The 12,472-nt window shown below is 34.4% G+C and overlaps 1 protein-coding gene across 3 annotated transcripts in view; it reads left to right on the top strand.

Moving 5' to 3' along the window:
* MED13 (mediator complex subunit 13) overlaps positions 1-12,472 on the top strand; it is a 96,304-nt gene that overhangs the window by 47,238 nt on the left and 36,594 nt on the right. For all 3 annotated transcript variants that reach the window (XM_059047664.2, XM_067020548.1, XM_067020549.1), the window contains 7 exons: positions 3,502-3,715; positions 4,717-4,798; positions 7,157-7,278; positions 9,448-9,538; positions 9,671-9,885; positions 10,159-10,355; positions 11,074-11,990. In XM_059047664.2, the coding sequence (XP_058903647.1) occupies positions 3,502-3,715; positions 4,717-4,798; positions 7,157-7,278; positions 9,448-9,538; positions 9,671-9,885; positions 10,159-10,355; positions 11,074-11,990 (1,838 nt within the window). The remainder of the gene's footprint in view (positions 1-3,501; positions 3,716-4,716; positions 4,799-7,156; positions 7,279-9,447; positions 9,539-9,670; positions 9,886-10,158; positions 10,356-11,073; positions 11,991-12,472) is intronic.

The raw sequence follows: 12,472 nt of genomic DNA, 5'->3' as shown, positions 1-12,472 counted from the left end.
TAGTTATATAATGCATTATTTGATCTCTAAAAGATAGTTTCTAATTTTTTTCATAGAAAGAAGTCTATGATGAAATAAACTTGTTTTGATTTATTGTATTCTAAACCTTTTAAAAGATTTTTTTTTAAAGATTTTTTTTTCTTTAAGTCTTCCTTATTTGGTATCTTACTTTAATGCAATAAAGCTATACTTTTGACAGCTAGCTTGACTCAGTTTAAATATTGGTTATGAATATTGGAGATGGTACTGGAAAAGTTACTATTAAAATTTTTTTGAGATTCATTTCTTCATTAACGTTTCCTGAATTGTAGCTTATCTCCTTCTGTAATTGCCAATTCTAAAATATTGTCACACCTTGTCTAGAAGAATTTTTATTGAATAAAGGCATAAACGCATAGGCCATGTTAAATTCTCTACAAGTACATTTTAGGATAGTATGTAACTTTGTCACAGTGAGAGGAAGGAGATATAGTTAATAATATAAAAGTAATTTCAGTTTGCTATGGGCATTGCAAAGCTTCCTCTTCATGGCTGTACCTAATCATTCTTTTCCAGTTTGTCTGTATTTAGCTTTATATTTGATTGAAACTATCTCTGTAGTTAACTGTTTGGCTATATGTGAAAGTTCCTTTTAGGAAAGGAGAGGTGTGTTGTTCCTATTCACAAAAAGTGTTATGTATACTATATAATTGGAGAGTGAAGAAATGCTAACTTGAGTTTTTAATCTGGCATCTCTTAAAAAAATAGCAATTTTAATTTCTATTTTTATCCGTTTTAAATATAGAAGGATGTGTAATGTAAATAATTTATATTTTTAATTTATTGTGACGATAACCTTGATATTATTGACTACACTTAAATTCTTTGCATATCCCACTGTCTGTGAGAACCATTCAATAAAATAACAAAAAGTTGTCTTTAGGTATTGCATTTGGTTTACTCATATTTATTCCTAGTAGAGCCCTGTGCAGTAGGATTTTTCCTTTTAATGTTACTGCCTACTAGCTTAACAACTACTTGCATAAAGAGTGTGGCAGTTGTTATGCTTCTGCTAGAGGACAACTTAATATGAAAAACAGTTTTATTCACCTCAACACAGAGTGGTCTTTCAGGTTAGTGACTGGGGGTGAGTGGGGTAGGTTCTTATACTTTTCGCCTATGAATAGTTATGTGAATTGGCATACTTAAATCTTTCCAGCCCTAACTCTGCCACCATGTGACCATTTCTTTCAACATAATTTTCATATCAAAGTCGGCACACCCTCTGGTTCCTATTTTCATGATGTCATTTTAAGTATTAAATAAGAATATACATGTCAAAGTAGATGGGAATGCTATTTTGAAAAGATTCACATTGATATCTGATAGACACTTCAGGAAACATTTAGGGTCTAATATGGTGAGGTACAAAGCTTCTTCTAAGAAATAAGTGCTTATTCATTTATTTATAGACCAGAACTATTCTAACAGGTAATTGTAGAATATAGCCCATTGACAGTTATGTTAGCACTATGTTCCTATGGAAGAAAGTTTTTGTAGACTTGGGATTTTAGTTTGGGGATAAATCTGAGGCACATTGAAATAACAGTGACATATATCATATTTGATAGCATGTTTAGAAAATGTCAGTTATTCTTTTGATGACCTCTGTTTCAACCTTAGTTTACAGGGTATAGAGTGCTTCTAGTGCTGGACATTGGTGAATAGATTAACAAGATATGATATCTCTGTCATTCAAAGAATTTATAAACTAGCAAATACCTTTATTGATTCCAAATCTTACTTATGATTGTTTTGTCCTGATACTCAGGACAGACAAGTAGCAGCAGCAGTATCACTTCCTAATGAATAAAGATGATTTATTTCAAAGTACAACATACTGTATTTTAGAATTATTAATGCAAACACAGTATCTCCTGTGTGGCTTTTAGATTTCATGTATTAATTTAGCAGGTATTTATTGAGCACCTATTATGTGCCAGGCTCTCTTCTAGGCATTTGGGGTAGTTCAGTAAACAGAGATAAGATCCCTGACATTTAGAGGCTTATAGTCTAGTGGGAGTGACAGACAACCATGAATGTAAGCAAATTATATAGTATATTCAGAGATAAATGCTATGGAGGGAAAAACAGAGCCCGGTAAGGGAGATCAGTGTTGAGGCAGTGGGCATACTGCAATTTTAAATAAGATTTTGTAGATAAGGTGACATTTAAACAAAGACTTGAAGGAAGTGAGGGAGTTGGCCTTGCAAATATTTGGAGGAAGAATGTTCCAGACAAAGAGAACCAGCCAGAAGTGTGTCTGACCTGTTTGAGGAATATCAAGGAAGACCTTAGAAGAAGAGTAAGAGAGGGAGGAGTAGAATAATAGAAGATGAAGTTGGAGGGGAAAAGAGGAGACAGATCATGGAAAGCTTTGGTAGGATATTATAAGGACTTTGTTTTTTACTCAGGGTAAAATAGTCATTGCAGGATTTTGAGCATTATCTGACTAGAAGCCTGGCTGCCATTATGGCAGCATGGGAATCTCAGCTTTGCAAACCATAGAGAACATAAATTTGGGAATCCAAAAGTGTCATACACAAACCAAAAATGAATCATTTCGCTATTCCCACTCACCAAGCACCTTGGTCTTCAGAGATGTAAAAGTCCTGATGATTTCCAGGGTTCTGTGGTGCAGATCAGCTTCTTTTGGCTTCCCTCGAAGCCTTAGATTTCACCTTTCTCTGGTCTCTTTCCAGTAGTTCATCTTTCTAACTTCAGTGTTGTCTTCTCACCTGTTCTGTTGTCTTCTCACCTGTTCTGTTGTCCTTGTCATTTTATTGGATATTTTAGGAGAGTATAAACATCTATTTATCATTCACCATGTGGAACCAAAAGACTAATAATTGATTTTCCAACGTGATTAGTAAAAACCTCTGAGATACTTGCGCCGAAACTCTGTTTGACACTGTAAAACGTTTTGCTGGATTTATGGTAATAATGTTATTTTTATGAAACACAAGTCATGCTCTTAAGTTTTTTAAACTTAAAATATATCCACTCATGGCAGTAGGAAAAGGATAATCACTTTCATTGTATAAAGGTATAAATTGTATAAAAGTAGTGTCTCACTGTATAGCCCACATTTTGAGAGTTTCTGTGCTGGAACAGTTTAGATTTGAATCCCTTTCAAGTGAATGGATTTGGACAAGTTAATGTGATTGACGACTTGGGAACAGAGTGGATAACCAAAAGACAGCACATTTTGGTGGAAAGACTATGAGACCAGGATTTTAGCTCCATTTCTCTATTGCTAAATTTGATACTTCAGTAAATCACAACCTTTCTATGCCTCAGTTTCTTCATTTGTAAAATGAAGGATTGCAAATTAGATCATCTTTAAATAATTCTTTTTTAAAAAATAATTCTAACAAGTTTATGATACTTAAGTCATTTTGGAAATTTGTTATACATTTATGGAGAATATGATTAATTTTCTGTTTTTATTTTTTTATGCAGGTTAATGGTACAATGTAAGAAACCTTTAAAAGTTTCTGATGAATTAGTGCAGCAATATCAAATTAAAAATCAGTATCTTTCAGCAATAGCATCTGATTCAGAACAAGAACCTAAAATTGATCCATATGCATTTGTTGAAGGAGATGAGGAATTCCTTTTTCCTGATAAGAAAGATAGACAAAATAATGAGAGAGAAGCTGGAAAAAAACACAAGGTAAGAGAAATCAAAGTACACCAAAGTGTCACTGATGATGTGTAGCTCTGCATATAGTACCACACTTGTATTTAGAAAAAAAGAAAATTCATCATTTTAATTTAGAAAAACATTTTTTAAAAATAGGTAAATCAGGCACATTGTACACAATTTAAGAGCTTGTATGGGCTTGAAATTATAGCTGGTCTCTGATAATGAAAAGATCTTTATTGTAAAAGTTTTGAGATTGGAGAAAGAGTGCATTAATTTCTGTTATATTGAAATCAAGACATTTAGATAGACGAACCGTTTTGATTCTGAGTAAAACTATGCTGTAAGAGAATTACCAGTTTTCAGAAATGGAGTAAAATGCACATCACTGAGTTTATAAAATACATGATATTTTGAATATGTGTATCAAGAACCTATAGTGCCCCTGAAAGTAAAATGTTATGAGAATAAAGTGTGAGATGTACAAATACTTACATGATTAAAATTTTAAAAATCAAATATTAGAGGATCTATCAAGGACAGAGTAATCTATTAAGATAACTCTGCTAGATAAGAATATTGCCATAAATACAGAATTGGAAATTGAAAGCTGTAAAATTGCAGAAAGGACCCAATAATTTGTTTAATACAAAGACTTCATTTCACAGAGTTTTATTTAGCCTTACTGTTTGCCAGGTACTTGACATTTTGTTCTTCTGTAAATGTGAAAACGATAGTATCTGGGAAGGCAGTGTAGGTATTGTAGAAAGAACATGGACTTTGGAATTTGGCAGATTTAGGTTGAAATCCCAGCTCCACTACTTATCAGCTGTATTTCCTGGGTTATCTTTAGAACTATTTTTTGTCTGTAAAATGAGTGTACTACTTCCTTATCATATAGGTTAGTTGTGAGAGTTACTGATGTCTGTACTATACCCAGCAGAATCCTTGATACATAGCTACTCAATAGTTGGTATATTTTATTATTGGTAAAATATGTATTTCAGTCTAATATGTAATATTGTATGCAGGTAGAAGATGTGCCATCTAGTGTAACAGTGTTATCACATGAAGAAGATGCTATGTCATTATTTAGTCCCTCTATCAAGCAAGGTAAAACTTTAATTTTCTAATTAAAATACTGCATTCCAGGATTGTTACTCCAAAGTAATCTGACATTGTTGGTCTTTTATTGTTCCTTTTTGCATAATTCATATGTTTCATAGAAAGGGACCTATCTTAAGATGATGGATTTATTGTTTATCTTGTACTGGGAGAAGCAAGTTAAGGTGATAGAAATTCTGTTTTGAATTGTTGGAACTTCTTTCCTTTTTTAAAAAAATTTATTTTTATTTTTGGCTTCCTTGGGTCTTCATTGCTGTGCGTGGGCTTTTTCTAGTTGCAGTGAGCGGGGGCTGCTCCTCGTTGCGGCGCACAGGCCTCTCACTGTGGTGGCTTCTCTGTTGTCAAGCACGGGCTCTAGGTGCTCAGGCTTCAGTAGTTGTGGCACACGGGCTTAGTTGCTCTGCAGCATGTGGGATCTTCCCGGACCAGGGATCGAACCCATGTCCCTTGCATTGGCAGGCAGATTCTTAACCACTGTGCCACTAGGGAAGTCCCTCCTTTTTTAACAAATAAAAATAATTTTCAGCTGTAAAATGAGGTGATAGGATAAGATCATCGCCTGATATCTCTCTCAGATCTAAAAACTCAATTTATGAATTAGACTTTATGGTAATTTGGTTGTCCTTTTCTCCCGCTCTCCCCAAGTTAGAAGAACTGTTGCTGAGGTCATTAATTTAACAAATATTTATTGAGCACATGTTATGTGTAGGCACTGTTCTCAGCACTGGAGATACAGTGGTGAAGACTCCACTTTGAAAGTGTCTGACTTGTGCTACTTGTGAATAGAATAGAGAGACATGATGTATTAGTTCTTTTACAAGATCTATTTAATTTTTTTTCTTTGGCTGTGCTAGGTCTTCATTGCTATGGGTAGGTTTTCTCTAGTTGTGGCGAGCGGGGACTACTCTGCGCTGCGGTGCGCAGGCTTCTCATTGTGGTGGCTTCTCTTGTTGTGGAGCACGGGCTCTAGGCATGCGGGCTTCAGTAGTTGTGGCATGTGGGCTCAGTAGTTGTGGCTCGCAGGCTCTAGAGCACAGGGTCAGTAGTTGTGGCACACGGGCTTAGTTGCTCCGCGGCATGTGGGATCTTGCCAGAGGACCAGGGCTCGAACCCATGTCTGCTGCATTGGCTGGCAGATTCTTAACCACTGTGCCACCAGGAAGTCCCTATTTAATTTTTGATGGAGACAGAAGAAGTTGTCCTTCGGTATGTGTCTTTTAGGGGCAAAGTTTTGTTTTAGTATTTGGAATAAATAGAGAGGGTCAGTCAGGCTCTGTGCAACCAAAAACAGGAATAAGAAAAAAAGTCCATCTGAATAAGGAAGAGATGGTCTTTCATGAAATAAATTTAGTAGTCAGTGGTTCTAAGTAGCTTACAGTGAGTTAACAATTTGGGTTTTTTAGCCTGTTTACCTACCCTAGGGTATAGGAAATGTGTAATTGTCCCTGTGGTGTGGCTTTCTCAAAATGTGGACCATCTGCCACATTCTAGAGCATGTTTTGAGGTGAAACTGGGAAATCTTGGTTTTTAATAAATATACTAGATGATTTTTACACACTCTAGAAATTTCAGAACTACTGCTTTAGTGAATCTTTAGGACAATATGCAGAGGCACTTGGAAAGTGATTTTCACCTTTCTGAAAGGGAGAGCTATTTAAAGTTGTTTAACCATTCTGAGGATGCTTTGGAAAGTTTATACCCCAAATTGCTTTTTTTTCTTTCTTGTGTGGGAATGTAAGAGGAATTTAACTTTCATTTGTATTTTTATTTTTTCTAAAGTAGTCATTTTTTCCCCTAAAACTGGAAAAAAAAAAGGAAAATAAAATTTTAGAACTGAAATGAAACTTAACTAAGAGGTACTTAAGTGAGTACTTAAGTGCCTGGCACAGGGCAAAAGTGCTTTATCTACATTCTATCACATTTAATTCTTGTCATATTGTTAGTGTCGGAGTTGGGATTCGAATTAATAGTCTGTCTGACTCAAGAACCAGAGAACTTAATTATTCTGTGCTTCCTTTATATTTCAGGAAGATATAAAAATTAAATGTGTGTGTGTTTAATTCTGTTGTCCTGATAGTGTTTATATTTTTATTTGACATATTATTAATGTAGATTACTTAGCTATGTTATGGATTACATAGCCTTTGGTGACCTTCCTGGGGAAGGTATGACCATATATTTAAAACTTTATTTCTATGAAAAAAAATGTCTAAATTTTAAACAAGTCACCATTTCTTATTGCATAACACCCTTATAAAGTTATATGTCTAGCTTAAATAAATAGAATAATACTCATTTGGTCAGTAGTAGAATTTTTGATTTTGTTTTTCTGGTTGACATATGTAGATGCTCCACGCCCTACTAGTCATGCCCGTCCTCCATCAACCAGTTTGATTTATGACTCAGACCTGGCTGTCTCTTACACTGACCTTGATAATCTTTTTAATTCTGATGAAGATGAACTGACAGTGAGTATCCTATTAATGATTACAATTATAATTTGTTTTCCTTGATTTTACGTAAGTGTATTTTTCAGAAGTGATATGTGACTTGAATACTATGTTTTAGCCCTGAACAATAGGAAATATTTTGGAATAAAATTTCTTTAATTGGTGTCCTTTTTTGTTTTGTTTTGTTTTTTTGTTTGTTTGTTTGTTTTTTGGCTGCACTGCCTGGCTTGCAGGATCCCGACCAGGGATTGAACCCGGGCCCTCGGCAGTGAAAGCACAGAGTCCTAATAAACACAGGACTGCCAGGGAATTCCCTGAGCATTCTTGATATAATGTCACCTGTAAACTTTGAGGGGTTTTTTTCTTTATTTTTTGTCTTTGAAGGACATGTATAATTAAGCTTAATTTGAGCTCTGCCATATGTTCTTTTTCTCCAGTCCTTAGGAAGCAGAATAATAATTATTATTTTTTAATAACTAGAATTATGACTTATAACATTATACCAGCACATATAAGATTTTTAGAAATTTCATGTAATGTCTGAAACATTTATATTAACATACTTCCATACAAATAACCCAAAGAAAGTTTAGTATTAGTTGTTTTTTGTTTGTTTGTTTTTTTGTACTGCAGGTTCTTATTAGTCATTAATTTTATACACATCAGTGTATACATGTCAATCCCAATCTCCCAATTCATCACACCACCACCACCACCACCCCGCTGCTTTCCCCCCTTGGTGTCCATGTTTGTTCTCTACATCTGTGTCTCAGCTTCTGCCCTGCAGACCGGTTCATCTGTACCATTTTTCTAAGTTCCACATACTTGCGTTAATATACGATATTTGTTTTTCTTTTTCTGACTTACTTCACTCTGTATGACAGTCTCTAGATGTGTCCACATCTCAACAAATGACTCAGTTTCGAGGAAGCAGAATTATTAACCTAATCTTTGATCCTCCACTTTTAGAATGACCGAAAAATTGACTCAATTAGAGAATAATAAGTAATTAACATTAAAGTTATATGCCTTGTCAATTTGTTAAGGAATACCACTTCTTTTGAATTTGCTTGGCTTCACAGCCATTATTATAAGACACCTACATACTATAATAATGAAAGAGGAAGAAAAAGTAATACTTAATCTTTAACACCCATTTGCAGAGAAAGGTGAAGATAAAAGAAATTAAAGCTTAAAATGAGATTCCCTAGAATGTCAAGTCTCTGGCAAATTAATGAATTGGGTGCTGCATTATAAAAGGGAATTCCTTTTTCATCTGCATAAAGGTAGCTTGGAAACTTCTATAGTACATTTGGTCTCTTCAATTAAGTGACATAAAGCAGATATCACTATACATAAACTTTTACTCCACATCCCGTAATATAGTATATTTCAGGTGAATATATACCTGAATACTTTGATACTTTTGTACTTTCTCTACCATTCACGTATCAGCAGTGGCTCTTCTGAGGTCAAAGGTTGTAATCAGAGCTCAGTCTACATATAAAAGACAAGGTGGCTAACCAGGAGACAAGGAACCAAGTTGTCAGCTCTAACAACAGCGGTGACAGATTAGAGATTCTGAAACTTGTTTTGTTCAATGTATTAAAACTTAACCTTTAGTTAGGGATCCTATTGCTTTGTCGTATGAGATCTTTATGAAGTTTTGCTTAGTTTTACCTGTTGTAGCATTTTTGCAGGGTAAGAAGATTATTAAACAAGGTAAAAGTGTAAACAAGAATTTGGAGGGGTGATTGATTATATAGGAACCTTTAATGTCTTTTATTTAAAGGGGCAAATGCTTTATGAGTATCTTTTACTAAGAGGCAATTCTGATGTTAATTACAAAACCTTATAATAGGTTTTCTTACCGTTTTTTTTTTAATAGGTTTTAAGTAATAGGTTGTTCTGTGTATTTTGAAAGTATTGTTCATTTTCTTGAAGGAACTTTTTCCTCTGTTATTTGGAGCATTATCAAGTCTGTAGAAAAACTAATCTGGGTTATTGATTACCTAAAATGTGTTTTATGTCTTTAAATTATTTTGTATCTTTAAATTGTATCTTGTATATATTTGGCTCTAGCACAAATGGGCTCTACTTTCAAGTTACATCTGAATGATTACTATCTTGATCACATTGGATTTAAATTTCAGAGAAATATGTGTGTGTGTGTGTGTTTTTTAATAGCCTGGATCTAAAAAATCGGCGAATGGATCAGATGATAAATCCAGCTGCAAGGAATCAAAGACAGGAAATCTGGACCCATTATCTTGCATAAGTAAGCTTCCCAAATCTGTGTTCCAGATAAATCTGCAAACTTAATCTCAACAAAGTTCCCCACCGCTTTGTTTTAAGCACAGAGTAACTTCTTTTTAGTCTTATGTTAAAATGTGTGTTTTATTAAATATAGGCACTGCAGATCTTCATAAAATGTATCCTACACCACCATCATTGGAACAACATATTATGGGATTTTCCCCAATGAATATGAATAATAAAGAATATGGTAGTATGGATACAACACCTGGAGGAACTGTTCTAGAAGGAAATAGTTCTAGTATAGGAGCACAGTTCAAAATTGAGGTTGATGAAGGATTCTGTAGCCCAAAACCTTCTGAAATTAAAGTAAGTATTTTATTTTTCTAGAAAAATAATTCACTTCCTATATTTTTGTATAGAATTAGTTTATTGCTAGATTCAAAATTCCTTTCTTAGTGATTCTGATTTTGTTATTAACAAATTTGAATTATGGTGACACTATTAAGAATGCATTTAAGAAAAGAGTAGAATTACATTTACATTGTATTATTTAAAGACAGGAGAAGGGCTAAAGTCAGTTTGTTGTGTTTTTTTCCCTTGGAAAATAAGATGCTAAAAGTCATGGTCTTTATATTGTAGGATTTTTCTTATGTCTATAAGCCTGAAAATTGTCAAGTTCTAGTGGGATGTTCCATGTTTGCACCTCTAAAAACTCTACCAAGCCAGTGTCTGCCTACTATCAAATTGCCAGAAGAATGTATTTACCGTCAGAGTTGGACTGTTGGAAAATTGGAATTGCTTCCTTCAGGGCCTACAATGCCATTCATCAAAGAGGGGTATGATTTAAATATATAGTATTGGTATAGTATGTGAATGCTTATATAGCTTTAATTTTTTTCATAGAAGCTCCTAGTATGTTGGTACCTGGAAAAAAGATACTGGTTTTTGAAAATTCTAAAAATCATTTTCTGACTAATAGCTTATAATGGTGTCTGTTCAGTATGGTTAAAGTATTGGAACACTTAAGACCAATAAACTTTGTCTTTGGAAGCACCTTTTATTTTGGTCTGAAATTCTCATCACTCATTTGTACATTTGCCATATTTCACACACTTTTTATATTTAAGTATCTCTGAAATTGGGCTGTCGTATAATTCGTAATATCTTAGAATTGCTATTGTTCTTTTTTTACACATAAATATTTCAAAAATTGGTTTTTTTTTTTTTAAACAGTGGCATCTTAGAATCAATGAAATATGGGTATTTGTAGTAAAAGAAATATATAGATAGTTACTGTGGATGTCTAGGTGTGGAAGAGTGTATACAAATTTTATTTATAATGGAACTAGTTGGGTCTCACCCCACAGCAGTCACCTAGAGTGGATGTAGTAACCAAAAATACATTTTAATTGTACTTATAATTTTTGCACTGATCGTATTTTCATAATTTTTGGTGTTATTGAAAAACATTTGGGACATTTTTAGTTGTATTTCACATTACTAATATGTTCTTTTATGCGTGTTTTCGATTTTCTTTTGCCCTGGTGACACTAGTGATGGAAGTACTATGGATCAAGAATATGGCCCTGCTTATACACCTCAAACTCATGCTTCTTTTGGGATGCCTCCTAGCAGTGCACCTCCTAGTAACAGTGGAGCAGGAATTCTTCCTTCTCCATCTACCCCTAGGTTTCCAACTCCAAGGACTCCAAGGACTCCAAGGACTCCTCGTGGAGCTGGTGGACCAGCTAGTGCTCAAGGTTCAGTCAAATATGAAAATTCAGACTTATATTCACCAGCTTCCACCCCATCCACGTGCAGACCCCTTAATTCTGTTGAACCTGCAACTGTTCCTTCCATCCCTGAAGCACACAGTCTTTATGTAAACCTCATTCTTTCAGAATCAGTTATGAATTTGTTTAAAGACTGTAACTTTGATAGTTGCTGTATCTGTGTCTGCAACATGAATATCAAGGGTGCCGATGTTGGAGTTTACATTCCAGATCCAACGCAGGAAGCACAGTATAGATGTACCTGTGGCTTCAGTGCTGTCATGAACAGAAAATTTGGAAACAATTCAGGATTATTTCTTGAAGATGAACTAGATATCATAGGACGCAACACAGAATGTGGCAAAGAAGCAGAAAAACGTTTTGAAGCTCTCAGGGCTACTTCTGCTGAACATGTTAATGGAGGACTAAAGGAATCTGAAAAATTGCCTGATGAGTTGATATTATTGCTACAAGATCAGTGCACTAATTTATTTTCACCTTTTGGAGCTGCAGACCAAGATCCTTTTCCCAAAATTGGTGTAACTAACAACTGGGTACGTGTTGAAGAGCGGGACTGTTGCAATGACTGCTACCTTGCATTAGAGCATGGGCGTCAGTTCATGGATAACATGTCAGGAGGAAAAGTTGATGAAGCACTTGTGAAAAGTTCATGCTTACACCCCTGGTCCAAAAGAAATGGTAAGAATGCTAATGGAATAATTTTTCACTTTATTTTCCTTTAGTTGTATGACTTTTCTTTCTTAGGAAAAGGTATTAAAGGCAGTTTCCTATGTAGCTGATAGAGACACTTAAATTTGGACTTAAAACTCCTTTCAGAATGATATTTTTAAAGGGAGAATTTCCTAGCAGTTTAGTCTATTTTCACCAACAAAAGTATGGTTATTAGAGGTCTGTAATTATGTACTTGTGTAGGACTATAAAAGGTACTTTGCACATGTTAATTAGCAGAAAATTACTAGTTGTCTGCTTTATTCAACATTCTATCACTCATTGTTTATTGAGCAACTAGTATGTGCCAGGCACTGTTCTTCTACAAAGTACAGTATTAAAACAAACATATTCCCTGCCCTTTATGAGCCTGTAATTCTCAAAATAACAAAATAAAAAAATAAGTAATTTTATGATATCAGATAGCAACAAGTGCTTTGAAGGAAAAGCAG

Source organism: Kogia breviceps, chromosome 19, assembly GCF_026419965.1.
Source record: "Kogia breviceps isolate mKogBre1 chromosome 19, mKogBre1 haplotype 1, whole genome shotgun sequence".
In the NCBI taxonomy this organism is placed as follows: domain Eukaryota; kingdom Metazoa; phylum Chordata; class Mammalia; order Artiodactyla; family Physeteridae; genus Kogia; species Kogia breviceps.
The sequence above is the reverse complement of the archived record's forward strand: the minus strand, read 5'-3'. Positions and strand labels throughout refer to the sequence as shown.